The 27,726-nt window shown below is 36.9% G+C and overlaps 6 protein-coding genes and 2 long non-coding RNA genes across 9 annotated transcripts; 7 read left to right on the top strand and 1 right to left on the bottom strand.

Annotated features, from left to right (window-relative positions):
* The first annotated feature begins 335 nt into the window (after positions 1-335).
* Positions 336-7,146, top strand: LOC149678264 (uncharacterized). 2 transcript variants are annotated; one of them, XM_089836257.1, is made up of 9 exons: positions 336-1,650; positions 2,743-2,835; positions 2,914-3,011; positions 3,548-3,638; positions 3,708-3,860; positions 3,957-4,083; positions 4,142-4,359; positions 4,822-5,102; positions 5,791-7,146. In XM_089836257.1, the coding sequence occupies exons 2-9, from the start codon at positions 2,791-2,793 to the stop codon at positions 6,047-6,049; spliced, it is 1,272 nt and encodes a 423-aa protein (XP_089692383.1). In that variant the 5' UTR covers positions 336-1,650; positions 2,743-2,790; the 3' UTR covers positions 6,050-7,146. The 2 variants fall into 2 exon arrangements, with proteins under 2 accessions (XP_089692383.1, XP_089692382.1); XM_089836256.1 differs by having other exon boundaries at positions 336-2,835.
* Positions 5,494-6,024, bottom strand: LOC149678265 (uncharacterized). The gene is made up of 4 exons (XR_016366052.1): positions 5,952-6,024; positions 5,779-5,859; positions 5,623-5,706; positions 5,494-5,549 (listed from the first exon to the last, which is right to left on the bottom strand). It is a non-coding gene; the product is annotated as an uncharacterized LOC149678265 (long non-coding RNA).
* Positions 7,147-8,131: 985 nt separating the features above from the next.
* On the top strand, positions 8,132-10,627 carry LOC149678263 (E-selectin-like). Its single transcript, XM_089837026.1, has 7 exons — positions 8,132-8,159; positions 8,221-8,250; positions 8,551-8,730; positions 9,153-9,365; positions 9,840-10,019; positions 10,463-10,549; positions 10,605-10,627. Exons 1-7 carry the CDS (start codon positions 8,132-8,134, stop codon positions 10,625-10,627), a joined length of 741 nt encoding a protein of 246 aa, XP_089693152.1.
* LOC149678262 (E-selectin-like) lies at positions 10,233-13,752 on the top strand. Its single transcript, XM_089837025.1, has 6 exons — positions 10,233-10,675; positions 11,187-11,387; positions 11,739-11,918; positions 12,156-12,356; positions 12,482-12,709; positions 13,571-13,752. The coding sequence occupies exons 1-6, from the start codon at positions 10,660-10,662 to the stop codon at positions 13,750-13,752; spliced, it is 1,008 nt and encodes a 335-aa protein (XP_089693151.1). The 5' UTR covers positions 10,233-10,659.
* Positions 13,753-15,932: 2,180 nt separating this feature from the next.
* On the top strand, positions 15,933-17,377 carry LOC149678261 (E-selectin-like). Its single transcript, XM_089837024.1, has 5 exons — positions 15,933-15,972; positions 16,035-16,064; positions 16,409-16,600; positions 16,684-16,917; positions 17,196-17,377. The coding sequence occupies exons 1-5, from the start codon at positions 15,933-15,935 to the stop codon at positions 17,375-17,377; spliced, it is 678 nt and encodes a 225-aa protein (XP_089693150.1).
* A 287-nt stretch (positions 17,378-17,664) lies between these two features.
* On the top strand, positions 17,665-20,146 carry LOC149678260 (uncharacterized). The gene is made up of 4 exons (XR_016366258.1): positions 17,665-17,999; positions 19,544-19,624; positions 19,786-19,821; positions 19,899-20,146. It is a non-coding gene; the product is annotated as an uncharacterized LOC149678260 (long non-coding RNA).
* A 287-nt stretch (positions 20,147-20,433) lies between these two features.
* Positions 20,434-22,636, top strand: LOC149678259 (sushi repeat-containing protein SRPX2-like). The gene is made up of 3 exons (XM_089837110.1): positions 20,434-21,453; positions 21,521-21,628; positions 21,690-22,636. Exons 2-3 carry the CDS (start codon positions 21,541-21,543, stop codon positions 21,875-21,877), a joined length of 276 nt encoding a protein of 91 aa, XP_089693236.1. The 5' UTR covers positions 20,434-21,453; positions 21,521-21,540; the 3' UTR covers positions 21,878-22,636.
* Positions 22,637-23,939: 1,303 nt separating this feature from the next.
* On the top strand, positions 23,940-26,229 carry LOC149678258 (E-selectin-like). The gene is made up of 7 exons (XM_089837108.1): positions 23,940-23,961; positions 24,260-24,342; positions 24,718-24,747; positions 24,836-25,021; positions 25,530-25,643; positions 25,717-25,812; positions 25,874-26,229. The coding sequence occupies exons 2-7, from the start codon at positions 24,306-24,308 to the stop codon at positions 26,059-26,061; spliced, it is 651 nt and encodes a 216-aa protein (XP_089693234.1). The 5' UTR covers positions 23,940-23,961; positions 24,260-24,305; the 3' UTR covers positions 26,062-26,229.
* The last annotated feature ends 1,497 nt before the right edge of the window (positions 26,230-27,726 follow it).

The raw sequence follows: 27,726 nt of genomic DNA, 5'->3' as shown, positions 1-27,726 counted from the left end.
TGTTCGAAATTTTGCAGTTATAGTCATAAACTAAAAAGAATAAGTACAACTGTTGATATGATGATGACTTCAGTGTCATTTTTCCTTAATGATAACCTGGCTTCACAAACATTAGGTTTTTTCTGTCCTTAGATCTAATTCCCCTTTTTATTAGGTTACGCCCAAATAGTTTGGTGCTGCACGTTTTTGATATGAACACTTTCGTTCCAATTTTCCAACTAGAGTAAAGTTCTCGCATTTTTACCGTTAAAAGCGTATCAAAGAAACACATTTACCGCACTTATGTTTTGACCAAATGAACGTTTTCGTCACGAACCCTTGGTTGGTACCAAAAGCACCGACCAGAGTTTATAGATTTTAAGTCAAGAATTGTGTAGTTTATTGACGTTATTAAGATGGGATAATTATAAAGAAAACAAGAAAAGCGGGATATTTTGGCGATCATGGAACTCACAATGAGCTCGCATTACATCCCCCTATTTTATAACCGATAAAATTGTATCATTTATTTTGAATATTACATATGCCAAAACTCTGTCGTTGCTCCAAAAGCCGCAATATTGGACACCTGCTAGATGGCGCTGTCTTTTTGTTCAGATTTCTAGATTCAAAGAGTAACTTGAGGCTTATGTGACGTCAGTGAGGCATCGCGCTTATGGATTCCCACTTTGTACCAAAATATGGCCACTTAAGTAACTGCGGATGTGGGATATTTTTAAAGTGAGTCGAAAGGATTTAGGCGACGTGGGGGAAAAGGAACTGTAGTCTCCGGAGGCTCCTGATTGGTGGGTTTAAAGTTTCGCCCATGCGCAGAGGAAGAGAATACGAATTTCCCTCTGACTCTGGGGGATTGCAAGTCATATTTATTCGCTACTGAACGGACATACAAGCAAAAGCCAAAATGCCTCATGATAAGTAAGAGATGGGAATCCATCAAACGTTAAAGGGTATGGGAATTTACAATTTCGTATCATATTTTAGCACGAAAGTGGTATTATATTACACTTTCAAGTCTCTACTTTCAAAATATAAAGTTTTTAATATAATTGAACCAAAGTTTCTATTTTTAAAATCGATTGGAAAATCACGAAAACTCAGTTTCGATGTATAAATAATTTTGTCTTGTCAGCTTGTTCGGTTGGTTTATGACATCACTATGACGTTGAGGAAAAAAGCGCGGGAAACCTATACGCGCGAGCGCCAGCGCGAGCTATACGCGTCTCGAGCTCTGTCCATGCTTTGATAGCGGAGAGAGTGGCACCATCTCGCGTGTGTGACGTCAAAAACAAGAAAACGTTGTAGCCTTTCTTAAAAACTTTAAAAAATGGATTTTAAATAATTTCATATGAAGCATTTTCAAATGCATATTGCCAAATAAGTAGAAATCGGAGAATTAAAAGCTTTATATTTTTGAATTCACAGTAATTAATTCTATCTTTTGCTATATAACTCAGAGGTTTTTCAAACGAAGCTTCTCATACCCTTTAACATTTATACCTATCATTGTTCCTGACTTTGCCTTTATGGACTTTGAACGTGCCAACTGCGAAAAAGTGGAATTGATTTCCTTGATGGTTGCCACCTGGAAATTCATTGTAATTCCTACACGTCAATCGTTTGTGCCTGCCTGATATATAAATTGATTATTACGTAAGTTGTAATGAAATAATGCAATAGCGTCATGTATCTGGTAGATACGGAGTTAGGAAAATTGCGCAGTGTAGAGGTTAGAAAATCGGTTTCCTTTGCGGTTAGAAATAATTTCGCACCGTTCTTGATACATTCAACAGTATTTCTTTCATTTGTTAGCAAGTCCGTTTTTCACTGCTGACTTATGTAAACTTAGCTGTAAATTATTTTGCTTATGCTTTGTTATACAAGTTAATGCATTTAATGTGTTCCCTACTAAAAGCATTCACTTTTTAGGGTCACTCTTAGTTGTAACACGGGTTGACCGTTTGATGAAAATAAAGGGTCACATTTATCGATTATCAATATTTTTGCTTTTTCTTCGCGTTTAAAAGAGTATCACAATGTTTTTGAATGGTGTTCATAACATTACGCTTTTTTTCTTTAAGTACTAAAAGTGAAGTGCATACGCGTTCAACTCTGTTCGTGAGTGTGACCTATTTAGAACTTCATTTTTTTAGGATTTCCGAAAAGGTTTGTTAAATTTTGTTGTTGTTAAAAGGTCTACGTGGTCGTTGCTTTTAATGGGAGTTGAGGAATAAATATATTAAATTTATATAACTATGAATATATATGGCTAATATCAGAAGGTTATTATACAACTCTTCGAGAGAAGTGTACCAACCAATAGCGTGGTTATTGTAATATGATTCTTCCCAATATCATTTTACATTTGTAGTGCACAAAATTACTAAACCGAATCACATACGCGATAAATAGTTCCCTACATATCATTACTCTATTTGCTCTGCTTAACTATTTGCCAAGGCGCAAGCCCTTGTGTGTTTTTGTCCCACGTCAAGACAATCAAGGTTTGTGGGTGGATGGCTGAGGATTTAGTTGACCAACAGTTATAGAATTTTTCCAGCACGGTGCAATGCCCATCTGAAGTTTGTTGAACTGGAGAGCAAACAAAATGGTGCCATGAGCCCGGGAAGAATCATGTTACAAAACTAAAGTATAAAGAGGATACGGAGTGTCATCCTTCTTCCATTATCCCCTTCTGATATAATTGATAAAAATTAATTGCAAGATGATTTGAAATACCCATAGAACTTTGCTAAACTACTGACGAGTTCAGGGAATGGATTGTAATTTGTGATGGATGGAAACGTAACAGATTATCTACGACTGATCTACAATGAAGTGATCAACTTTCTCATTTTGAAATATGAGAATACGTATCAGTGTTCACGCACCTTAACATATTTTTTCCCCCAAAAGGTTGCGCCCTACATAATGCATCGAAGCAAAAACAATTCCGAATTGCAGGGCTACATGGTGAAGTTTTTGTATATCCTGAAACGAAATTATAACCTCAAGTGAGCTTTTCTATCAACACAAGAAAATAATACAAGTGCATTATTACCTTGTGAAATATATTACACTTTGAACAACTTTTACATTGCCAGCTTAGGCACACTTCTATTTCAAACATACACTTCTGCTAGATAAAGGCTCATTAACGTTCTTAGATTGGAAGCTATTGAAATTGTCTAAACAAGACGCACACTCTGATATGTCTTACTCCCCATCTGTGCCAATTTCCTTATTTTAGGGGTCAATGTTTGGGAACCAAAACTAAATGTTTCAGAACCCATATTCTTTGACCCTGGATGCTCTTTCCAAATCTCGGAGTAAAATTAGAGTCCTGTGTTACTTCACCTTGTTTTAATGACTACAAACAAGGCATGTCTTTGTGGACTGATAACGTTGAAGCCCTGTATAATGTCTTTGTTACCCACATACCCTCCGGATGATAAGTCTTAACCCTATACCAAACAGACGACACTGCACCACCCCTCCCCATTTGAATTGAGTCTATTGTCCTAAAATCCAACTTCAAATTTGTTAACAGTTACACTTTAAGTCGTAGCCCGAGTGGTTCATGGGGTAAAAAGGTTGCTGGCAATCGATGGACGGGACTTTTGGGATATCTACAAAGAAATGTAAAAACTGATTTCAGTATGTTAACAGATAATTCTAATAGTTAGTCTAAAATATTATGAGTTTTACAGCAAGCCGATGTGTGCGTATCACCAGCTACTTTAACATATTCGAGATTCAACGCTTTCAAATCTTCAATTCCTGTGTTATTGACTTCAGCCAATATCGTCGTTGGTAGCAAAAAGAAGGATGAATTTCATTTTCACTTGTCATGGGATTATAAAGTAAATTATGACATCGATATACTTTACTTCTAAGGATAATATTATGAACTTCATTATAGTTTAACGGATTTTTAAATTAAGTATATTTAATTTCAGGTAATTCTGGGACTTTGTTTAAGTTTTCTAACAATGTATTGCCTTGGTAAACTGTATACTAGTAAAATTAACACTAGGAAAAACATGATACCATTTTTGTATTTTGTACAATGTGCAGTTGGAGCAAGTGAGTCATTTGTAAGACAAATTTGTTTTCATTAAATAATTTTACGTACAAATTGCAGGTCCGGCTGCAATTAAAAATGCCGGTCTTTTGTCGTATTTTGCCGCTATATGGAGTTTTAGTACGATGTTTTACTTGATCATTTTATCGGCCGAAGTGACGTCACAGATTTCGGTTACAACAGAGGAGAGGTTCATCGACGAAATTAGTGACATAACGCTTTTTAATGACGTCATACCTATCATGATCAAAGATTCCGCAACGGCGTCATTTGTTGAGGTAAAGCTTACGACCAGGAGCACATAGATTTCTTCTACTTGAAATCATTAACAGGTCATTTTCTGGGCCATTCTGCTTCAATTAAAGGGGAGGAGTTGTAGTAACCGTCACCCCTGACGTCATGCATAATGTATTTGAACTTAGCAACCACGTGATACTGACCTAGCTAGCGACGTATGAGTGTCGAACGCGAATGTAAATATGTTCTCTCTGCGTGTTCTAAACGAGTAAATCTAGGATCGACTGTTGATCTATTTTTGGCAATAGCCAATGATACGCGAGGAAGGAGGAGTCTGCAGTTTAACAAAGTTTTCAGCCCTTCCCCTTACCTTCAATCAGATATTAGTTTGGGTCCTAGGGCTTCTTAAGTATTCCAAGTCGAAGAAATCTATGTATTCTTGGTAACATTTAACATGTAAGATGCGTATGACCTATTTTAACACTATGAGCATTTCTGAGCAGAAAAATTCCGAGAAAGTCGAAGCTTTCAAAGAAGTTGTACGTCGGACTCAAGTAACGACAATGAAAATATTGTACGAAAGTGAGCCATTAATGTCGGACATAGAGAACCAGAAACGAATTGTCTTAACATCAGCAACGACCAGTGCGAGCATAATTAAAACTAGGTTCAATCAAGTAGGAACCTGTTTCTTAAAAATCAGTAAGCCATTCAAGATGGTTCCCAAAGTGATGTACTTCAAAAGCAATATATCGCAAAATGTTCTGCAGTTTTTTAACATGAGGTAAGAGTGTTTCATAAATTTTAATAGATTTAATCTTGGTTCTCTTTGATTTTGAGGCTTAATCGTAATATATCTCGCATCACTGCACTGAACTTCTATGAAGCTTACGTTGTACTGTAGTTCAAATGGTGTTGAATTAGTAGCTGTACCATAGATCTGATTGTAGTTTTGCTTGATAGAAAGCTAGTGGAACTGTTGAGTTTGTAATTGCACCGCTGAAATGGTAGCTGAAAGTTATGCATTTCTGAACGTAGTCTAAGCTGCAAACATTGAATGATAGTTATATTGCTGAAACCCAAGGTCTGTAAATCTTCTAAAATTTGCTGCAGCACCGCGTCGTAGTTATGATGTACACCATTGATTTCATATGTTGATGAAACTTAACTATAGCTTCACCTTTGATTTGATATATTACTGAAACTTAACTAGCTTCACATTTGATGTTACCTTGGGGTAAATGTTTAATGTTACTACCTTCATCATGAATACACATATTGTGAAATCTTTACTATAGCTTCACCATTTTTGGTAGTTGCTTTTCATCTATTGCTGAAAATTGCGCTAAATTCCTGCACTAGATGGACTATTCAACTTCAAATTAATCCTAAAGTTAAATTCATTGTTGAATCAATGGACCAACTGGAAATATACATCGTTTAAGAATAATTTACGCAACTTTTCATATCAGATTAAGAAGAATGCACGAAGGAGATTGTTTGGAAGATTTGGATCCTGCAATGAAATTCGAACTTCATCCCTGTTCCATACAACACAATGACAACACGTTATTTTTGATCAATTTGGACGCTTTTCAGCGCCTGTTTCAACTACTCATTTACGCGTACATACTCAGTTTCGTCGTTTTCATTCTAGAGTATTTCGTACAGTGCGTTAAACCAATCATAGAGATTAGCACAAGTAACTGGAGCGTTTCGCAAGACGTCTAGTTATACGGTTCTTTTCGGGCCTTTGCTAGAATCACGTGACGTTTTTAGGCGGGAAGTCGCTTATGAATACAGTTCTATAAAACTATTTTCTCTTCGTCTGTCCAGTTTTGAACGATTTTACTACGCCCCTTCACTTGCAAAACTGTGTATCACTCATCCTTTTAAAAATAAGAACAATTTTGTTTACGAAATATCACACACATTGCTTCGTAGCACCAAGAAGTTATATCTAGTTTATTAGGAAGAAGGTATAAGATGCCTAAATATTTGCGCGCCATAGTCCCAGTCCCCCTTTCAAAATACAAGGGGGACGTAAAAGGAGGCCACCGGGCTATTTCGCTACACTCTCCTCAGTCGGAAAATATGACTGTAATTTTCGTCATTCGCATCGCGCTGACGTGAGTTTTCAAGAACCAATGAGATGCTGGTTGTAATTTAGAGGCGGCGGGGATTAACTCCGGACACGTCTACGTAACGTTTGGACTGGAGATAAAGCTGGAAATGTGGCGTGAATTTATACCTTTTCCCTAATAAACTAGATATCACTTCTTGGTATCACGAATACAATATAATATGATGATTTGGCTGTGGGCCGAATATTGTTGTCGGTTTCATGCATTTTTCGTAAACGATTTCTTTTTTATTAAAGATAATAATATAATGATTACCAAAAATGATTACTATGTTTGTAACAAACACTTAAAAACTCGAATCCATTAATCCATTTCGAAAACGGGAAGAACAACATAGAAATTTTATGGTAATACACGCAATTCGACTAATATAGCGTGCGAAACGATAAAGTCATCTATTTTTTCTGGTTGTTAAAATGTATCTGAATATGACCAGGAAATAAAAACTAATTTTAATTAAAATTAGCCCTAATACGGTTTAAATTGATAGTATTAAAGACTATTAATGTGTATTTTTCAATCTATAACTTATTTCACTTTAGCTACGTTCAGTAACTGCTATCGTACGCAGCGTTGGGCACATTGGAGACCGTTATATTAACTGTACGAATAATTCAGAAAATATTTTAAAAATTTGCCCAAGAATTTTGGGTATTACTAAAATTATAATGAAAATATTAAATTGTTTCAGTCTTGGTACGATCTGTTTGAATTTGCTGAAGCAGACTCCATTTTGATCGAGAAGGAACAAGTTGAATAACGCACCAAAAATGCGTATGCGCTTAATTTTCGAGTATCTAGTAACTTGCATTTAGGTGCTCACTTTTGACATTTTCAAGTATATAGGATAGGGGCTTCATTTTGACATTTTTAAGTATATAGGACTTTATTTTGACATTTTAAAGTACATAGGGGCTTCATTTTGACATTTTCAAGTATATAGAGCTTCATTTTGACATTTTCGTGTGTTTAGGCGCTTTATTTTGACATTTTCAAGTATATATAGGCTTTATTTTGACATTTTCAAGTATATATAGGCTTTATTTTGACATTTTCAAGTATATATGGCTTTATTTTGACATTTTAAAGTATATAGGGGCTTCATTTTGACATTTTCAAGTATATAGGGGCTTCATTTTGACATTTTCATATATTTAAGTGCTTATTTTTGACATTTTCATATATTTAATACTTTATTTTGACATTTTCAAGTATTCAGATATTTTTGACATTTTCATATATTTAAGTGCTTATTTTTGACATTTTCATATATTTAATACTTTATTTTGACATTTTCAAGTATTCAGATATTTTTGACATTGTCAAGTATTTATGTATTTAATTTTGAAATTTTCAAGTATTTAGATATTTTTGACATTGTCAAGTATTTATGTATTTAATTTTGACATTTTCAAGCATTTAGGTTAGGGTAGTCAAAATAAGATGCCACTATCCCTTTAACAACAGCAGAATTTGCATAATGTCTAATATTTGGCAAGTTCGCTTAGTAGACATTTTACGGGAAATATATAGCGTTGTTTCACAATGTCGTCACGCAAGATTTAAAAGTATATAAATACAAGATTGGTCTACTATAATTCGCTAAACCTTTTAATAACTCGAAATATATTTGCTTGATTCATCTTCACTCCGTTTTAGAAGGAAAAATATGATAGGTTTTGTTGCATTAATTTTCGGTAAGAAATCTTAATTATTTTTTTAAATTTAAAGTAAATTGATTCGAATGAATTTTTTCAGGTGGTACACTCGCAATTGCTTTAGAAAGAGGTAAGTGAAGCAAGGTTAACGTGCTTATGTTAGAGCGACCAAATCTGTTTAAATTGGATAAAATTCAGATTATTTTCGATATAAATCAGATTATTTTCGATATAAATCAGATTTATCTTGATATAAATTAGATTAATCTTCATATAAGTCAGATTTATGTTGATATAAATCAGATTTATGTTGATATAAGTCAGATTTATGTTGATATAAGTCAGATTTATGTTGATATAAATCAGATTTATTTGAATTCAAATCAGATTTATTTTGATAAGCGTATTGTTCTGATTTTGGGCCAAATAGAAGTGATATGCCCAACGCTTCAAGCTCCTTTGAACGGTCAGCTAAGTGGACAATGTTGCCAGGCTCAAGTCAACGGCGTTTGCGAGGTGTCTTGCTCTACCGGATATAGACTCCAAGGATCTCAACGTTTGACTTGCAAGAAGGATGGAAAATGGAGCTTTTCAATGCCGAAATGCATCAGTAATTAAATATATAAAATAATTCTAAATTGTAGGGAAAAATTACGCACGAAGAAAGTTTGAACGAAATTTATGAAAGCTAGCCGATTCTCACTGCCTCAAGCGGTGCTTCTTGGCGCGAAGGCTATAACATTAGAGTTCCTTCTCTTATAGCATTAACGCAATCGTCTATCATTTTCGTAATGCACAGTTTTTGGGGGGAAATAACAATTTTAAAAGATTAAGAAAAATAATTAGTGTTTGCACACCTTATATTCTGGGCACAGGTAAAGTTCTTTAGGTACATCATTTCAGTAAAACTGCACAGATTGGCTCATTTTCCCTCTTCTAGCTTGCTCTTAGCGAGTTTTCACAAAGACACGGACCATTTTGGGAACAATTTGACTTTGAAGGAACCCGCTGCGTTTTTTTGGGAACTTTAAGATGATTGTAATGTTCTGACTTTTGGCCAAATAGAAGTGATATGTCCAACGCTTCCGGCTCCTTCGAACGGTCAGCAAAGTGAACAATGTAGACGTGCACAACCCGGCGATGTTTGCGAGGTGTCTTGCTTTACCGGACATAGACTCCAAGGATCTCAACGTTTGACCTGCGGGAAGGATGGAGAATGGAACTTTTCAATGCCGAAATGCATCAGTAATTAAATATATAAAATAATTCTAAATTGTAGGGAAAAATTACGCACGAAGAAAGTTTGAACGAAATTTATGAAAGCTAGCCGATTCTCACTGCCTCAAGCGGTGCTTCTTGGCGCGAAGGCTATAACCCAAGAGTTCCTTCTCTTATAGCATTAACGCAATCGTCTATCATTTTCGTAATGCAGTTTGGGGGGGGGGAATAACAATTTTAAAAGATCACACTTAGTGCACAAAGAATAAGAAATATAATTAGTATTTGCACACCTTATATTCTGGGCACAGCTAAGGTTCTTTAAGTACATCATTTCAGTAAAACTGCACAGATTGGCTCGTTTTCCCTCTTCTAGCTTGCTCTTAACGAGCTTTCACAAAGACACTGACCATTTTGGGAACAATTTGACTTTGAAGGAACCCTCTGCGTTTTTTTGGGAACTTTAAGATGATTGTAATGTTCTGATTTTTGGCCAAATAGAAGTGATATGCCCAACGCTTCCGGCTCCTTCGAACGGTCAGCAAAGTGAACAATGTAGACGTGCACAACCCGGCGATGTTTGCGAGGTGTCTTGCTTTACCGGACATAGACTCCAAGGATCTCAACGTTTGACCTGCGGGAAGGATGGAGAATGGAACTTTTCAATGCCGAAATGCATCAGTAATTAAATATATAAAATAATTCTAAATTGTAGGGAAAAATTACGCACGAAGAAAGTTTGAACGAAATTTATGAAAGCTAGCCGATTCTCACTGCCTCAAGCGGTGCTTCTTGGCGCGAAGGCTATAACCCAAGAGTTCCTTCTCTTATAGCATTAACGCAATCGTCTATCATTTTCGTAATGCAGTTTGGGGGGGGGGGGAATAACAATTTTAAAAGATCACACTTAGTGCACAAAGAATAAGAAATATAATTAGTATTTGCACACCTTATATTCTGGGCACAGCTAAGGTTCTTTAAGTACATCATTTCAGTAAAACTGCACAGATTGGCTCGTTTTCCCTCTTCTAGCTTGCTCTTAACGAGCTTTCACAAAGACACTGACCATTTTGGGAACAATTTGACTTTGAAGGAACCCTCTGCGTTTTTTTGGGAACTTTAAGATGATTGTAATGTTCTGATTTTTGGCCAAATAGAAGTGATATGCCCAACGCTTCCGGCTCCTTCGAACGGTCAGCAAAGTGAACAATGTAGACGTGCACAACCCGGCGATGTTTGCGAGGTGTCTTGCTTTACCGGACATAGACTCCAAGGATCTCAACGTTTGACCTGCGGGAAGGATGGAGAATGGAACTTTTCAATGCCGAAATGCATCAGTAAGAAAACATATAATTGCTCACCAATTAAGTTTGACGGTATTGAGGAAAACGATAATTCCAATAATTGCTAGAAGAGAAACCAACACACATGAGCTGGAGGCCGCCCTCTTAGGTTATTTCTCTCGCGACAAGAGGCAACGCTAGACGGAGTTCACCCGAGTTCACTACACATGGTGGGAAGCTAGTCGATTCTTGCTACCTCTAGCGGTGCTTCTTGGCGCGAGAGATATAACCCAAGATCTGCTTTAATGGAATAGTTTATAATTATCGCAATGCACAGTTTTTGGATTAAAATAATAAGTTTAAATGTTCTCATATACAGCACAACGGTTAAATAAAAATGAGGCTTTGAGCGATAACAAGTTCTGGTTCTTTAAGTGCATTATTTGAGTTGAACAGCTCAAATTGGCTCATTTGTTCTTAACGAGCTTGCACGTCGTCACGAGCCATTTTGCGTTTGTTTGGGAACTTGAATATGATGGTAATGTTCTGATTTTTGACCAAATAGAAATGACATGCACAACGCTTCAAGATCCTTCGAACGGCCAGCTAAGTGGAGTATGTAGCCAGGCGCAAGTCGGCCAAGTTTGCAAGGTGACTTGCTGTACCGGATGCAGACTCAAAGGAGCTCCAAGTTTGACTTGCATGGAGAATGGACAATGGAGTGGTTCACTGCCGATGTGCATCGGACCGATGAGTCAGGATACAAGTAAATAATCTATATCTATATAAATCAAAGTCCTGACTGATTGACTGACAGACTGACTGATAATCAACGCCCAACCCAAACCGCTGGCCCTAGAAGGCTGAAAATTTGCAGGAACGTTACTCATAAGTAGTAGGCGCGTACTAAGAAAGGTTTTCTACTCTTGTGGCATTAATGGAATAAGTACAGCATATGAGTAAAATGAGCTCATTTTCGCTTTTATAAGTTACTTGTTCTCAACAAGCTTGCACGCAGTGACGTCCCATTTTTGGAATAATTTAACTTTGATGGAATCCGTTGAGTTTGTTGGGGAACTTGAAGATGATCGTAATGTTCTGATTTTTTTCCAAATAGAAGTGACATGCGCAGCACTTCAATCTGATCCGCATCAGCGCGTAATAATAAATTGTACCCAGGCGCAAGTCGGCGACACTTGCGAGGTGAAGTGCCCTACCGGATATAGACTCCCAAGACCTACAAAAATGTATTGCGGGAAGGATGGATATTGGATGGGTGCAGTGCAGAAGTGCATCAGTAAGGGAACATAAAATAAAGCTAAATTGTTTGGAAAGAATTGCTCACGAAATTTTTTTCAACGGAATTGATAAAAACCATCAGCGCAAATTGGCTCATTTCCCCTGTTCTATCTTGTCCTTAACGAGCTTGCGAGTCGTCACGTGCCATTTTTGGAGCAATTTAAGTTTAAAGGAATCCGTTGGGTTTGTTGGGGAACTTGAATACAATGGTAATGTTTTGATTTTGACCAAATAGGAGTGCTATGCTCAAGACTTCAAGGTCTTTCGAACGGTCAGCTAAGCGGAGGATGTAGCAATGCGGAAGTCGGCGACGTTTGCAATGTAACTTGCTGTAAAAAATGTCAACTCCAAGGACCTTCAAGTTTGACTTGCATGGAGAGTGGAGAATGGAGTGATTTACTGCCGATGTGTATTATACCGGCGAGTCAGGATATAAGTAAATAATGCTAAATTGTTGAGAAAAGTCACGCACGAACAAAGTTTGAACGGATTCGAGAAAAACTTACTCGTAGAGAAAACAACTCGAAGATAAGCGTAATGTTTTTATTTTTGGTCAAAAAGGGTCGACATGCTCAACTCTTAAAGCTCCTTTGAACGGTAAACTAAGTGGACAATGTAGCCAGGCGCAAGTCGGCGGCGTTTGCAAGGTGACTTGCTGTAAAAAATGTCAACGCCAAGGACCTTCAAGTTTGACTTGCGTGCCGACTGGATCGTGGAACCATCCACTGCCGACGTGCGTCAGACAGAAAAACCGGAAAAACAAGAGTCGTAACGGAGGATCTGGTTTGGGTATGAGATAGAAAAACTGCTAAATTGTTGGGAAAAAATAGAACAAGAATGTCACTCTGTATCCTCTTAAGACTTTAGTTACGTAATATGATTCTTCCCAGGCTCACCCGTTTTGTTTGCTCTCCCGCTCATCAACTTCAGATGGTCATCGTACCGTGCTAGGGTGAATTCTATAACTATTTGGTACTAAATCCTCAGCAATCAACCCACAAACCTTGATTGTCTTGACGTGGGACAAAAACACACAAGCGCATGCATGCGCCTTTGCAAATAGTTAAGCAGCGCTAATAGAGTAATGATGAGTAGGGAACTATTTATCGCCTATGTGATTCGGTTTAGTAACCTTGCTCCAAATATAAAATGATGTTGGGAAGAATCATAATACAATTACCCCGCTTTGTGATGCACTTCTCTCGAAGGGAACTTTTGTATACCTCTGTCATAATGCATCTTTAAGTACATTATTTGAGTAAAACTGCACAGATTGGCTCATTTGAAGGAATCAGCAGCGTTTGTTGGGCAACAGCGCACTGTTACTTTAAAACAAATATTATGCCCAAGTTCTCAGTAAAAATTGCACAGTAAAACACGAGGAATTAAGAAGCATAGAGCACAATTTGTTTTGGGGAAAAAGGTTTGATTAGAAAAGACAACAATAAAAATGCTTTAGAAGAACGTGAATTTGAGCATAATACATAGTTTTCATACTAAGAGGGTTGATATCAATTACACCAAGAGGCCAGACTACTTAGAGAACAAAGTAGCCTCGCCTCCTGGGGTAAATTGTGTCAATACTCCTAGGCTGAAAAATATGTATAGATTAAAATATTTGGAGATACCCATTGTGGTTTCCATCTTCAGCCGGCACGTGTCCCAACATTAACCCTCCAATAAACGGAATGGTATCCGGAATATGCGCCAACGCCAAACAAGGCGAAAAGTGCAAATTCATTTGCTCAACTGGGTTCAGACTCCAAGGCCCAGAATCTCTGGTCTGCGGCCCCAATGGGTCGTGGTCAGGCGCTGCACCATCCTGCTACTGATAACCAACCGACGTTGACTTACTTTTCCAATTAAGTCACTGATATAACATAAACAAATAAATCTATATAGGTTTTTATCTTTCAAATACAATTTACATTTTGGAAAAATGGTTTCGATTAAACTTTGGTACAAAGAATGAATTGCTTTATAAAAAAATACCTGTTTTTTGCTAAAACACTATCTTTGTAATTTTCAAGAAGACCTGTAATTTTTGTCACCAAGTTATCCTATCCCCTCTGGGATATAAAGATACCATAATGTAACGTCACAAGTCAGTTACATAACTTTGAACTCTAGAGCATAGACATCAGAATTTATGCGGTATGGACCAATTCGAAAAATACAGCTTCAAACAATGACTTTGATGGACTGGTAAGGTTGAAGCCCTATGTATCGTCTTTGTTGCGTGTTCCGTTTTATACGATACTTCGCCCCTCCCCTGGACCTCTTAGTATTACTCTTCCTCTAAAAATAACAACAATTTTGTTTACGAAATTTTGCACACATTGCTTCATACAACGAAGATAAGCAAATGAACCACCAAAGTCCGTAATCAAAGCTGATGATTTGACCGTGAGCCGATTTTATTTGTCAGTTTCGTCGTGCCCTTTTCGTATGCTTTAAAAATTGAATGCGTATCAAAAACGTTGCCTATTTTCCATTGACGTTTCGGCACAAACACTTTTAAAACGCGATCCATTTCGAAAACGGAAAAAACATCATAGAAATTTTATCGTGTTACACGCAACTCTTTAATCGCGTGCGAAACGTAAAAGCATCTATTATTTCTGTCTGTAAAAATGTATCTGAATATGACCGGGAAAATAAACTAATTTTAATTAAAATTAGCTCTAATTTGCTTAAATTAATGGTATTAAATAATATTAATGTGTGGGGAAAACTCATATTATTGCTTCTATAGACAGAGTGCATTATCTATGAAAACATGTTTTTCGAGATATCAATGAACTCTAATCTAATTTTAATTAAAATAAGCTATAATTTGCTTAAATTAATGGTATTAAGTAATATTAATGTGTCGGAAAAACTCATTATTTCATCTATAGACAGCTTGCATTATCTATAAAAACATGTTTTTCGAGATATCATTGAACTCTGCAGGTATTTTGTTCCGAATAATCTATTTTTAATTGAACACCTTAGTAAATATTTTTTACCAAGTCTTTAATGAAGATCAAAGGCACGTAATAACATCGTTCAAGCTAAGGCGTAGGGATACATAATGTTAAATATCATAGGAAAACAGTAGTGTTAATAAAGGGCTGTTGAACAGGCGTATGTTACATCCTAGCCTTTCTTTATAAAAATATGTTTTTTGTTATTGGGAATTCTTTGTTAGTGTGTTCAGCTTTTATAAGAAAAAAATACACGTTAGTAAAGGGAAAGTAGCATGTAAATTTATCGTTAGATTTTGATTCTAATAAAAGAACACAGAAAACATTCGATGTAAACATGCAAACATGTTTTGAGAAATATCTAAACACAGTTTAAATAATCTTTGGCGATATTTTGAATAAGAGTTACACTTTTATGACGTCACCGTTACTGAGACACGTGAGACGGTCTATGATGGAAAATCCAGGTCACATGCTACATCTTTCCCACTAAAAGGCTCATCAGCCACGATGAGTTTTCGAATATTGCGATGCAACAATTTATCTAATTTATTTGCTGATTAATTTTGGCATTTTTCATGTGTTTAGGTGGTTAATTTTGACATTTTCAAGTATTTAGTTACTTAATTGGGACATTTTCAAGTATTATAGCAAGTCTCGACCAGTAGTTTATTTTTAAAAAATGCCACTAGATGCTCCCATAATCAAGAGATGGAGTTGACGGGCCTTCTAAGCTTAGCAAAGGCTAGATTTAGCTCCGCCCTCATGGACGAGTTCTGATTGGGTTAAGGAAGTCAAAAAGAAATGATACTATCCCTTTAAAAATGACAAAATTTGCATAATGTTTACCTCGCGGGTCTAATATTTGGCACATTCGATTCGTATAGGAATTTTCCCGGAAATATACACCGTTCTTTCACAATGTCGTCACGCAAGCTTTAAAATTGTATAAATACGAGAGTGGTCCAATATAATTCACAAACTTTTCAATAACTCGAAATATATTTGCTTGATTCTTCGTCACTCCGTTTTAGAAGGAAAAAATGATCGGTTTAAAATTGAGTTTTGTTGGGTTAATTTTCGGTAAGCAGTATTAATTAGTTTTAAATTGCAAATAAATTTATTAAGATGATTTCTTTACACAGGTGGTACACTCGCAGTTGCTATGCAAAATAGTAAGTGATTAACGCATGGTTAACTTACTTGATATTTGAGGGGTCAAATCAGATTAAACTGAATAGAAATTAGTTTAAATTGAATAGAAATCAGATTAAATTGTATGTGATTCAGATTATATTTGATACAAATCACATTAAATTTGATACCAATCAGATTAAATTGGATAGAAATCAGAATAAATTGGATGCAAATCAGATTAAATTTGATAGAAATCAGATTAAATTTGATAGAAATCAGATTAAATTTGATAGAAATCAGATTAAATTGGACAAAAATCAGAAGCCTAACTTTTGGAGGAAGCCAAATAATTTAGAAGTAAAAACTTGTTTATTTTCTTTAGCCATACCTCGCTGTCCAAATTTGATGTCTCCCGCTGGAGGTAGATTAGTGGGGGAATGTTTGGAACCACGTGTTGGGGACGAATGTTATATGGAATGCGACCCCGGGTTCAGAGTCACCGGTGTCACCAGGGTTAGATGTATCTCTGACGGAAGTAATGGTCGATGGGAAAACCAACTAGGACGTTGCGAACGTAAGTTCACGTCATCAGTATAGAAAATCTAGTTTTGAACTTGAAGACGATGGTAAATGTTCTGATGTTTGGCCAAACTACAGGATTGACATGCTCAATGCTTCAAGCTCCTTTGAACGGTCAGCTAAGTGGACAATGTAGCCAGGCGCAAGTCAACGGCGTTTGCATGGTGACTTGCTCTACCGGATATAGACTCCAAGGAGCTCAAAGTTTGACTTGCATGGAGAGTGGACAATGGAGTACTTCAATGCCAATGTGTATCAGACAGATGAACCAGATAAACATGAATAGTAACAGACGACCTGGATCGAACATGAGTAAGGGAACATGGGAAATAATACTGCACAATGGTTTAGAAATTTTCGAATTCAAGTATTCTGCACATTTATGGATCTTTGAACACAATATTTATGTTAGGGATTGCACAAAATGGTTTTCAAGGCAATATTTTTGCTAGTTCTATGCACAACTTCTCAATAAAGTTTGCACCATAAAAGCACCATATTGGGAAAATTGCACATCAAATAAATATGCACATGGATTAAAAATCTGACAAAAGTGTTTTGGAAAATGTAAAATTGGTTTCCAACTTCAGACGGCATGTGTCCGGACATTAACGCTCCAATAAACGGAATGGTTTCCGGAAAATGCGCCAGCGCCAGACAAGGAGAAATATGCAAATTCACTTGCTCAACTGGATTCAGACTTCAAGGAATACCATCTCTGGTCTGCAACCCCGATGGGTCGTGGTCAGGCGCTACACCATCCTGCTACTGATAACCAACAACTGACATTGTTCTTTCCCCCCCCCCACAAGTCAATAATATGTATACTCACAGAACACAAACAAATCAATGTATTACAACTTTACATCTTTTAAATAAAATTTATATTTTGCAAAATTTTGGTACTAAAGGGTAGTAAAGGCCCATTCAGACTAAAATCTTCTGTTCATGAATTGAAGTCGCTTTGCATGCTTAATTAGACTGTTCACACTTGCCAACGATTACGTAAAAAATTCGCGGGTTTAGTTTGAAAATTTTCAGTTTCGTCGGGCAGTGCATCAAGATGGCGCCACCTCGTTAGAGGCTTTCTTAGGGCATGATCGAGTAAGGTATGCATTAGCAGACGATATATGAAACGCTATTGGATTCTCGGCGTGCACTTGGTGGTAATTGTCGTTTTCGATTTGTCTATATCAATCGCTTGGCGGCGCTAGCATCGCCGTATTAAAGCCTCACTTTGTTACTCCTGGTGCACTGTACTCACGGTTAAGCCTAGTTTAATTCTATTTCTAGCCATAATCATGAAACAACAGCTTCATTAGAGAATGATTTCCGTTGACTGTGTCGTACGTCACCCCCTTCAAAGTCCTACAACGGTTCTGGCAACCATATTGGTAGGTTTCAGCTTTTGCATTGAACCCACTAATATGACCGTGTAAATAATCTCACGACACTTAGCTTATACCCCAAACGAGAGCTCTCTATAGACCATTTCGAAATACTTAACTAAAAAGGAAGGGCATGAAGGTTAAACTCAGTCTTTCATCTAGTTTTTGGCGCCTGCGCAGTGGTCTTTTGGCACCATGAAAGCGTGCAAGGACTGCGATGTATCAACCTTTTGGCCTACCCTCTTTGTCGATAATCCCATTGTTACTACATAAGCTTAAAAAAAAGTATATTTATCACACGCATTAGGCCTAGCTGTAAAAATTCAAAAACCTTTTTAAACAATAGCCTTATACTCGGTGCTAGGAAGTTCACTCTTTATCAGTGGACACAGTGAAAGCAAACACAAAAATATGTTCGCGTGTTGCGATATAATTTCCGTTGAAATATATAATAATGTCATTAAAGTACTAGTCGAGTCCAGTCACATCTTTTTTATGGAAAGTTTTTTATTCTTTTATATAACTATAAGTAACATAAAAGTATGACAATATCCCATTTTAGATCATAGAGGGTTCCATAGTTAAACCAAGAAGTGATATCTAGTTTACTAGGGAGAAGATATAAGATGCATAAGTATTCGCGCGCCATAGTCCCTGCAGTCCCCCTTTCAAAATACAAGGGGGGATGTAAAAGGAGGACGGGCTGTTTCGTGCCTCTCCTCAGTCGGAAAATATGACTGTAATTTTCGTCATTCGCGTCGTCGCGCTGACGTGAGTTTTTCAAGAACCAATGAGATGCTGGCTGGTTGTAATTTAGAGGCGGCGGGGATTAACTCCGGACCTACTATACGTTTGGACTGGAGATGAAGAGCTGGAAATGAGGCGAATTTATACCTTCTCCCTAGTAAAATAGACATCGCTTCTTGGTTAAACGGATACCTAACTATCTGTTTCATAAGAATCCAACACAGTTATGACGTCAACACCCATTCAAACGGTGCACTGTGTGCTTTAGAAAATTGGAAAGATGAAAAGAGTAACAATAAGCAGTGTTAAATAGACCATTTCGGAAATTGCATATAGAGAAACCAACAGGGGCAAGGCCTCCATTGGGGTATTCTCCCTTGCCCCAAGATGCAACGCCATATGGGGCCCTAGTTTACTACACGCGGAGGTAGGTAAGCCAATTTGCACCGCCTCGAGCGGTGTTTCTTGGTGTTGTTTTGTCTTATGCAGACAGACAAACACACATTCAGAAACGTCCGGTGTAATACCCCTCCTTGACGTCATAGTCACTTGGAGAGGTAAAAAGCAAGTGCCTTCGACCATGAGAATACCAAAAATTCGTTTCATACTTACCTCTGTTACTTTACCTATGCGTATCATGTTATTTCATCGTAATTTCCTTGTTTAAACAGCTCTACCAATAATTCCATATAAACGAGTAGTTGCTCATTTAGAAGGAACGCATTATCCTTGACGTTAAAGTCACGCTATATTTAAATTTTAATCCTCGCTAAAACTAGGCTCATTTTACTTTATCATTTTAGTCTTGTTATAAAGAGCGGTGAAAGAGGTAATAAAAAACTGAAATATGTCGAAAGTTACGGTGTCCGTGGTTTTATCTGTGCGTAAGTACAAGTTTTAAATTTTAGTACTTATTGGTCCTCACTAACTCGCAGTAAGACTATACAGCATTTCAAATTTCAAAGTGTAGCGGTTATAGAATATATCGTATAAACTTGTGCTATTGCTCATAGTAAAAAATATTTTTTTTATTGTGATTTTCTAGTTGTGGCCATTGTACATTCTGAACATAGATCACCAGGTCTGTAAACTAAATTTACAAAATATTTGATCATAGAAGGTTTGATCTGACTTATCGTTGTTTCAAATTTAACATAGTGGTTAAATGTCCAACTCTGCCAAATCCAATGTATGGAAGACTTGTGGGTGCTTGTCAGGAACCCCGAGTCGGAGACGATTGCACTTTGGAGTGTGACAGAGGCTACAGAAGGTTAGGCGTGTCCACGATTAAATGCGTTCAAGGATCCAACGGAGGCGTTTGGGCCAATCAATTCGGATTATGTGAAAGTAGGAATTAAGTTTATAATTATCTAGTGGCAAAGGCACCCGTCTTTGCCGGTCAGTTCGTCGGAACATTCTTATTTCATTTTTGGGCCACCATTTTAAAATATGGCGGTAAGTCGAAACTCAAAAGTCACGTTGACCAATTTGAATAGGCCTAAATTTAAAAAAAAATATTTTTAAACCATGCTGCTCACGTGCAAGCACGCACTGCATTTCATCGAAATTTTTTTAACCAAAAAAATGGGTATAAATACGGCGTTTCGAAAAAAAACGGAGCTCAGATTTTCATGTATGAAATCGTATAGAATCTTATGAACTTGATTCATAATCGTTCATGATTTAGCTGTTTGTTCCGAAACGTCGTATTTACACCCGTCTTTGTTGTAAAACTTCGAATTATAACTACGCAAACCAAATTTTTCAAATCGATTAAACTTAATTTCAAATTTCAGTACATATATTAATTTCTAATTTCTGGCCCTTTTTGGGTTTGAAGTGTCTCTGTTTCGCCAAGGATTGGGTATAAATGCAATTTTTAAGGACTTTGAAGTACTGTAAACTTTGTTTTTGTATAATATAGCCTATAGATTGTTAGGAATACATATATAGTTCTTCTACTTCGAATCTTTAATAAACCATTGAACCCAAACTAATATCTGATTGAAGATAATGGGAAGGGCTTAAGACTTTGTTAAGGCACCCGCAGGTCACTAGTTACGTCAATATCACGTGGTTTATAAGTTCAAATACAATATGCCATGACGTCAGGGGTGCCAGATTTTATATGAGCACCTCTTTAATTCAAGCTCCTCTTTAATTCAAGCAGAAAGGTTCAAAGAAAATGAGCCGTTTATGATTCCAAGTTGAAAAAAATCGATGTATTCCTGATAGCATAAGTTAACAAGATATGTTCCATAAGTTTGTCACTGGTTACAAACTGGAGCTTGTCATGAGGTGGCGAAGGTCATGCATTTTCGTAAAGCGACGTCTAGTGAGGCGCTGTCAAAGGCTTAGTAATATAGACTAAATAGGACTAGATGGAAGTCCTGCAAAATTAACCGAGTGTAGGACTTCAATTCTCGCTTGTCGTTCTCGAACTAGCTCAAGCTATAAGACTCTAGCATTACGAGTTACAATAAGTGTCATACTTAGGGAACATAACTTATAAACTTATGTTGATAGTAATAAAGTGAAATTAATGTTAGCTAAAGGACGGTCGTCAATGTTTAACAATATCTTTTCTTCGATATAGGAAGCTTATGTCCCGCACTTGTACCAGAAATAAATGGAGTCCAGCTTTCGGGGGAATGTACTGGGTCTAAAGTTAATGGTATTTGCGTAGCAAAATGCTCCAAACAAACCAACATTGGTAAGTCTTATTAAAATTGGATATACAAAAGGGCATCATTTATTAACGGGCTATCTCTGTTCCTCAGCAACCGTAACCCTTCAGTGCATGGCCAATGGAGAATGGAGTGGAACCATTCCTTTTTGCTATCAACAAGCCGGAAGTCAACAAGCTGGAACTCAACAACAAACTCAATGTAAGGCTCGTCTCTAACATATTTCCATATTCGTTTATGAACTTTTGACATTGTTCAACAGATGGCACGAGAGTGTGTCCTAACATAACTCCACCCACCAATAGTATGACATGGGGCGTGTGTACCAACGCCAGAAGTAATAATGTTTGTAACTTCGCCTGTCATCAAAGAACCAGGCTCCAAGGCTTCCCATCTTTGCTTTGCAATAATGATGGAACTTGGTCTGGTCCAACACCGATTTGTGTATAATTACTTCAATAGTTTGTAATGCACGATCTATATGTTTGACAGTTCATGTATTATGTATGTTATAAATGTTTGTCCACTGCCATTATTTGGTTCGATAACGAAATCACTGTAGTCTGTGGTAGGCCATTATGAACACTTCATAGTAATGTTTTAAGTTTAAAGAATGCTCAACAAACATTTCATTGATACTCAGTAGTTAATTTTTACAATTTATAAATTTTATTAAACATTTTTGAATATAACCATTCAATTCTTATTCGTAACGACAACCTTAGTATAATTTTAAACAATAGACCCTAACAATACTAGACAGTAGTGTAATTTCCAATCTTGTTGTAAACGCGTGGACTATCCTGAAAGAACACAATGGTGTAAGAAAAAGCGAGTCCCATGTAGGACATGATAGAGTTTTTGGTAATGGCGAAAAATGGTCCGACATTCGCAGCAATAAACTGATTCATTTTTATCTGATATAACGAAGTGACTTCGCACTTTTTCTTCCTGGGTACCTTATCAATTAAAAAATGTGTCATGACATAATACTTCTCCACGTTTTCTGACAACTTCCATAAATAAAATACACTTAAACGCAACACACAACGTTGTCAACAGCCTAAGAGATCTGATTACGAAGTCTTCGTGTGGTTCACCATAGGCGCGTATTACTTTAGTTAAGCCTTGGCATGTGTAAAAAACACTACCTATGAAACATAATGCGTAAATGCATCTCCTCAACGATATAAAGCAAGGCTGTTCTGATCTGGTACCTGGGATGATCATTTTGAAGACTTCTGTGGTTTCGCGACAGCCAAAAATTAGGTTTGTTTTATCACGAACTGAGTTTGTTTGGGGGTTTGATAATTTTGAATTTTCTTAACAACAATGCAAAGTGTGGGCAACACCCTTTGGAACAATTCTAGTTTGGAAACTTGGTATTGGTTTTTTTACTTGGTTTATTTACATACTTTATTTTGGAAAGGATGTCCTTCAAAAATACATCTGTTTGAAGTAGGGCCACTTGACGTTTTCAAAATGGATAGGTATAGAAAGTTGGTAGGTGCAGCTGGGGAGTTGTGAAGTGGGAGTGTGGTATCCAGGGGGCTTTCAGTGCCGTGGAGGGAGGGTTGTAGGAGTAAGGTAGAGGCTGCCGATTTGTCGATTTGTTCTCCACTGTTCTGGCAGCCATAATGGTAGGTTTTTAGCTTTCCTTCTGCATTGAACCCACCAGCAGGGCCGTGTTAAATATCTCACGAATCTTAGTTCATCCCCCCAAACGAAAGCTCTCCATAGACCATTTCGAAGTATTCAACTAAAATGGAAAGGCATTAGACATGATGAAGGTTAAACTCTGTCTTTCATCTGGCTTTTTGACGCCTGCGCTGTGGTCTTTTTACATCATAAAAGCACAAGGACTGCGATGTATCTGTCCCCTTTTTACTTCGAAATTCCTATTGTTGGAAAGGAAACAGAGTTCATTCAGTCAAATATTACCGGCGATTGTATGAGCTTAAAAAAACTGTATAATTCTCACGCATTAGCTGTAAAAATTCAAAAAACTTTTTAAATAATAGTTTTCACTCGGTGCTACGCAGTTCATCCTTTATTTGTAGTCTCAGTGAAAGCAGATTATACTTCGGCAAACAAAAAATTGCAAAAACATGTTCGCGTGTTGCGGTATAATTTCCCTCATAATCTAAAATAACATCGTTAAAATATTACTCGAATATCTTTTTTTTTATGGAAAGTTTTTATTTTATTTTTGTAACTATATATAAGTAACATAGAAGTATGACAAAACAGATACCCATCTATAGTTTTCATAAGATGACGACTCAGTTATGACGTCACCACAGAGTCAAACGTTGCACTGTGTGCTTTAGAAAATGGGAAAGGTGAGGAGTAAGCATACGCAGTGTTAAAAAGACCTTTTGAAATTACAAAGAGAGAAACCAACACACAGGCGCAAGGCAGCCATTGGTGTCAAGAAGCAACGCTAGGTGGAGCCCTAGCTTACTACACGCCTCTAGCGGTGATTTTAGTAGAATACCCTAATGGCAGTCTCGTCCCTTTGCGTTATTTTCTCTGTATGTTTTTTTCAGAAATTGTATAGCTTATATGAAATTTAAAACAATTTTAAGTCCAAGGCCCTTGATCATGAGAATACCACTAATCTGTTTCATACTTACCTCTGTTACTTTACTTATGCTTATCATGTTATTTTATCGTAATTTCCTTGCTTAAACAGCTCTACCAATAATTCCATCCAAGCGAGTAGTCACTCCGCGCTGTTATTGTCAACATATTAGCCTTGACGTTAATGTCACGCTATATATAAATTTGACTCTTCGCTATAAATAACCTCATTTTATTTAATCTTTTTAGTGTTATTATACAGAGCGGTGGTAAACGAGGTAATCGAAGCTGAAATATGTCGAAAATTGCGGTGACAGTTGTTTTATCTGTTCGTAAGTATTTTTTTTTTTTAAATTTTAGTATATAATTGCTCGTACTGGTTCACAGTAAAATTATAGCATTTCAAAGTGTCACATTTATAGAATATATCGTATATATTCTAGACTACCCCTTTCATTTTAATTAGCTTTACGATTAACTTCTAATTTAACGTGATAAGAGGGGGCAGCGAATCTACCATTTTAAACGTAAACTTTTGCGCATCGCTAAATTGCGCGAAAAAGTAAAAAACATAATCATCTAGATATTGGAAAAAGGGGTGGACCCAAAGCCTATTCTATTTAGCGTTTAGTGACAACATAGACGATAAATTCTTTGCAGTTTTCAGTCCCTTAACTTACAAAGTATTTTTCATTGTGATTTTCTAGTTGTGGCTATTGTACATTCTGATGATAAAAGTCTGTAAACTTATTTTCTTAAATATTGGTAATAGATGGTTTACTTTAAAATATCTGAGTTATTGTTTTTTCAAATTTAAAAATATAGTTCCATGTCCACCTCTACCAAATCCGATGTTTGGAAGACTCGTGGGTGCTTGTCAGGAACCCCGAGTAGGAGACGAATGTTCGTTGGAGTGTGACGAAGGCTACAGGAATTTGGGCGTGTCCAAAATTCAATGCGTCCAACAGAATAGCCAAGCCATTTGGGCCAATCAGTTCGGATTGTGCGAAAGTAGGAATTAAGTTTATAAATACACATTTTTCGTTCTTTTTCGGGCCGCCATTTTAAAATATGGCGGCCATCCATAAGCCATAAAGTCCGTTAATAATATTAGTGAAATCTGTTGAAACGTATTATCAGTCAGTTAGCCAAGATTTTGACTTATATAGATATAGATTGTAACACTAGTTCATAAGATATGGTTACTGAGAGCTTGTCATGAAGTGACGTAGGTGAAACGTCAGAGAGTCAGGGTAAAGCGACGCCTGGTGAGGCGAGCTGTCAAAGGTTTAGTAATGCAGACTAAATATGAAGATGGACTGTAAAATTAACCGAGTGTAGTCAATTCTCGCTTCCGTCGTTCTCGAACTTGCTCGAGCTGTAAGTCTCTAGCATTAGTAAGCATAGCAAGTATCATACTTATGGAGCATATCTTATAAGCTTATGATTGAAATAATATAAATTAATGTTAGCTCTTCGACGGTCGTCAAGGTATAATGGTATATTTTCTTCGAAATAGGAAGCTTATGTCCTGCTCTTGTACCACCGATAAATGGACAACTTACTGGGGAATGTTCTGGGTCCAAAGTTGGTGGTATTTGCGTAGCGCAATGTACCACGCAATCCAATGTTGGTAAGTATTATTGCGATTACAAATAAAAATTGGCATTAAGGTAATTTATAGACGATTTTCCTCGTTTCGTCAGCAACCGTTAGTCTTAAGTGCATGGAAAATGGACAATGGAGTGGAACCATGCCTGTTTGCGATCAACAAACAGTAAATCAACAACAGACAACTCAAAGTAAGAGTTGTCTCTTATACTTGTCAATATCCTTTAATGAGTTTCCGATGTTTTGTAATAGATGGCGAGAAAATGTGTTCGGATATAAATCCACCACCCAATGGTATGACATCGGGCATATGTAGCAGCGCCAAAAGTAAAGATGTTTGTAAGTTCGTCTGTCAAGAAGGAAGAAAGCTCCAAGGCCTACCATCTTTGCTTTGCAATCCTGATGGAACTTGGTCTGGTGCAGCACCAACTTGCGTATAATTTAGTTTATTGCGTTTGTAATGCACGATCCATACGTTTAATGTTATATAAGTATTTGTCCATTCGATAACGAAATCACTGTAGTCTGTGGTAAGCCTTATAGTGAACACTTTTAATATGTTAAGTTTAAAGAATGCTCAACAAACATTTCACAATTCATACATTTTATTAAACATAATTGAATAATACAATGAAGCATAATAATGTGTTTTATAATGTTAAATCTTCAAATTAGGAAGTACTTACTACAAAAGATGAGCACATCGTCAAAGGTGAGAATCTAACAATACTAGCCAGTAATTTAATTTCCAATCTTATTGTAAGCGCGTGGATTATACTGAAAAAACACAATGGTGTAAGTTAAAATCAGTCCTATGTAGGACATGATAGAGTTCTTGGTAATTGCGAAAAATGGTCCAACATTGGCGGCAATGAACGGTTTCTCTATTATCTGATATAACGATGCGACTTCGCACTTTTGCTTTCTGGGTACCTTATCCATTAGTAGATGTAGATTCACGTAATATTTCTCTACGTTTTCTGGTAACTTCGATAGAATCCACATAAACGCAATGCGCAATGTGAATATTTGAGCATTTATCAGCAGTCTAAGGGATGAGATTACGAATTCTTCGCCCGGTTCACCATAGGCGCTTATTGCTTTAGTTAAACCTTGGCATGTGTAAAATACACTACCGATGAAGCATAACGGGTAAATGTACGAACACAATTCATTCAACTCGTCAACTAAACCTCGTAAATCGTGAATGCTCTCCTTTAACTTCGGCAAGGCGGGAGAAATTTCCCGCCAATTTTTCCCAGCTAGTTCGCGTATGCGCGTGCCGTTAAGTAGCGCCAGCTGTGCTAGAGTGTAAAATAACGTGGTGAAAATTAGTTCGTTCAGAAATTCCGATAGTAAGTAGAACAACGTGTAGCTGAAACCCAACAATGATAATGAGATACGTTTGCGTTCATGACTCCACGATGAAATGTTACTTTGAAAAGACATCAGGACCAACTTCCTTCGCATGAAGTTGTTGTTGTATTTTAAATGCGACGTGACCACTAGAGCAGTCATTAGTAAGAAATAGACAAGAAGTAGACCACACGCGATTTTAAATTTACGTTTAATAGCCAAGTATATCTTCGGATTTAGTGACCAAATACTTGTCAAAATTTTAACAGATGTTTTCTCAGTTTTATTACGGTTGTACACCAGGTTTAGGGCAATGCAAAAACCAACTGCGTCACCGAGAGACAGTTGAATAACGGTTAGTAACGGATTGCTAACTGGACTCTTCGACATGGAAGTTAAGGTGGCGAGTAACGTATAGCCGAAATAAAACATGGCCGCTGTACAGTAAATCAAGTAGGTAATTTTCAGCCGTTTAATATTGCGCGATATAGAGCGACTTTGTTCGATCCTGGTACCTGGGATGATCATGTTGAAGACCAACACTGAAGTTTGTTTTATCACGAACTGAATTTCTGTTTGGGGTTTTGACGTATAGGCTATTGTATAAGAAAAACGTTTTCTATTTTCTTAACGACAATGCAATGTTTGGGCAACACCCTTTGGATCAATACAATGCTTTTGACTGTTCTACAAAAGAGCATTATATTTAATTTAAAGGGTCTGTCAAGTGGCTTAGTTAGTTTTATTTC

Source organism: Phalangium opilio, unplaced genomic scaffold, assembly GCF_054372755.1.
Source record: "Phalangium opilio isolate 3A_F unplaced genomic scaffold, DU_Popi_V2 ptg000042l_1, whole genome shotgun sequence".
NCBI lineage: Eukaryota > Metazoa > Arthropoda > Arachnida > Opiliones > Phalangiidae > Phalangium > Phalangium opilio.
The sequence above is the reverse complement of the archived record's forward strand: the minus strand, read 5'-3'. Positions and strand labels throughout refer to the sequence as shown.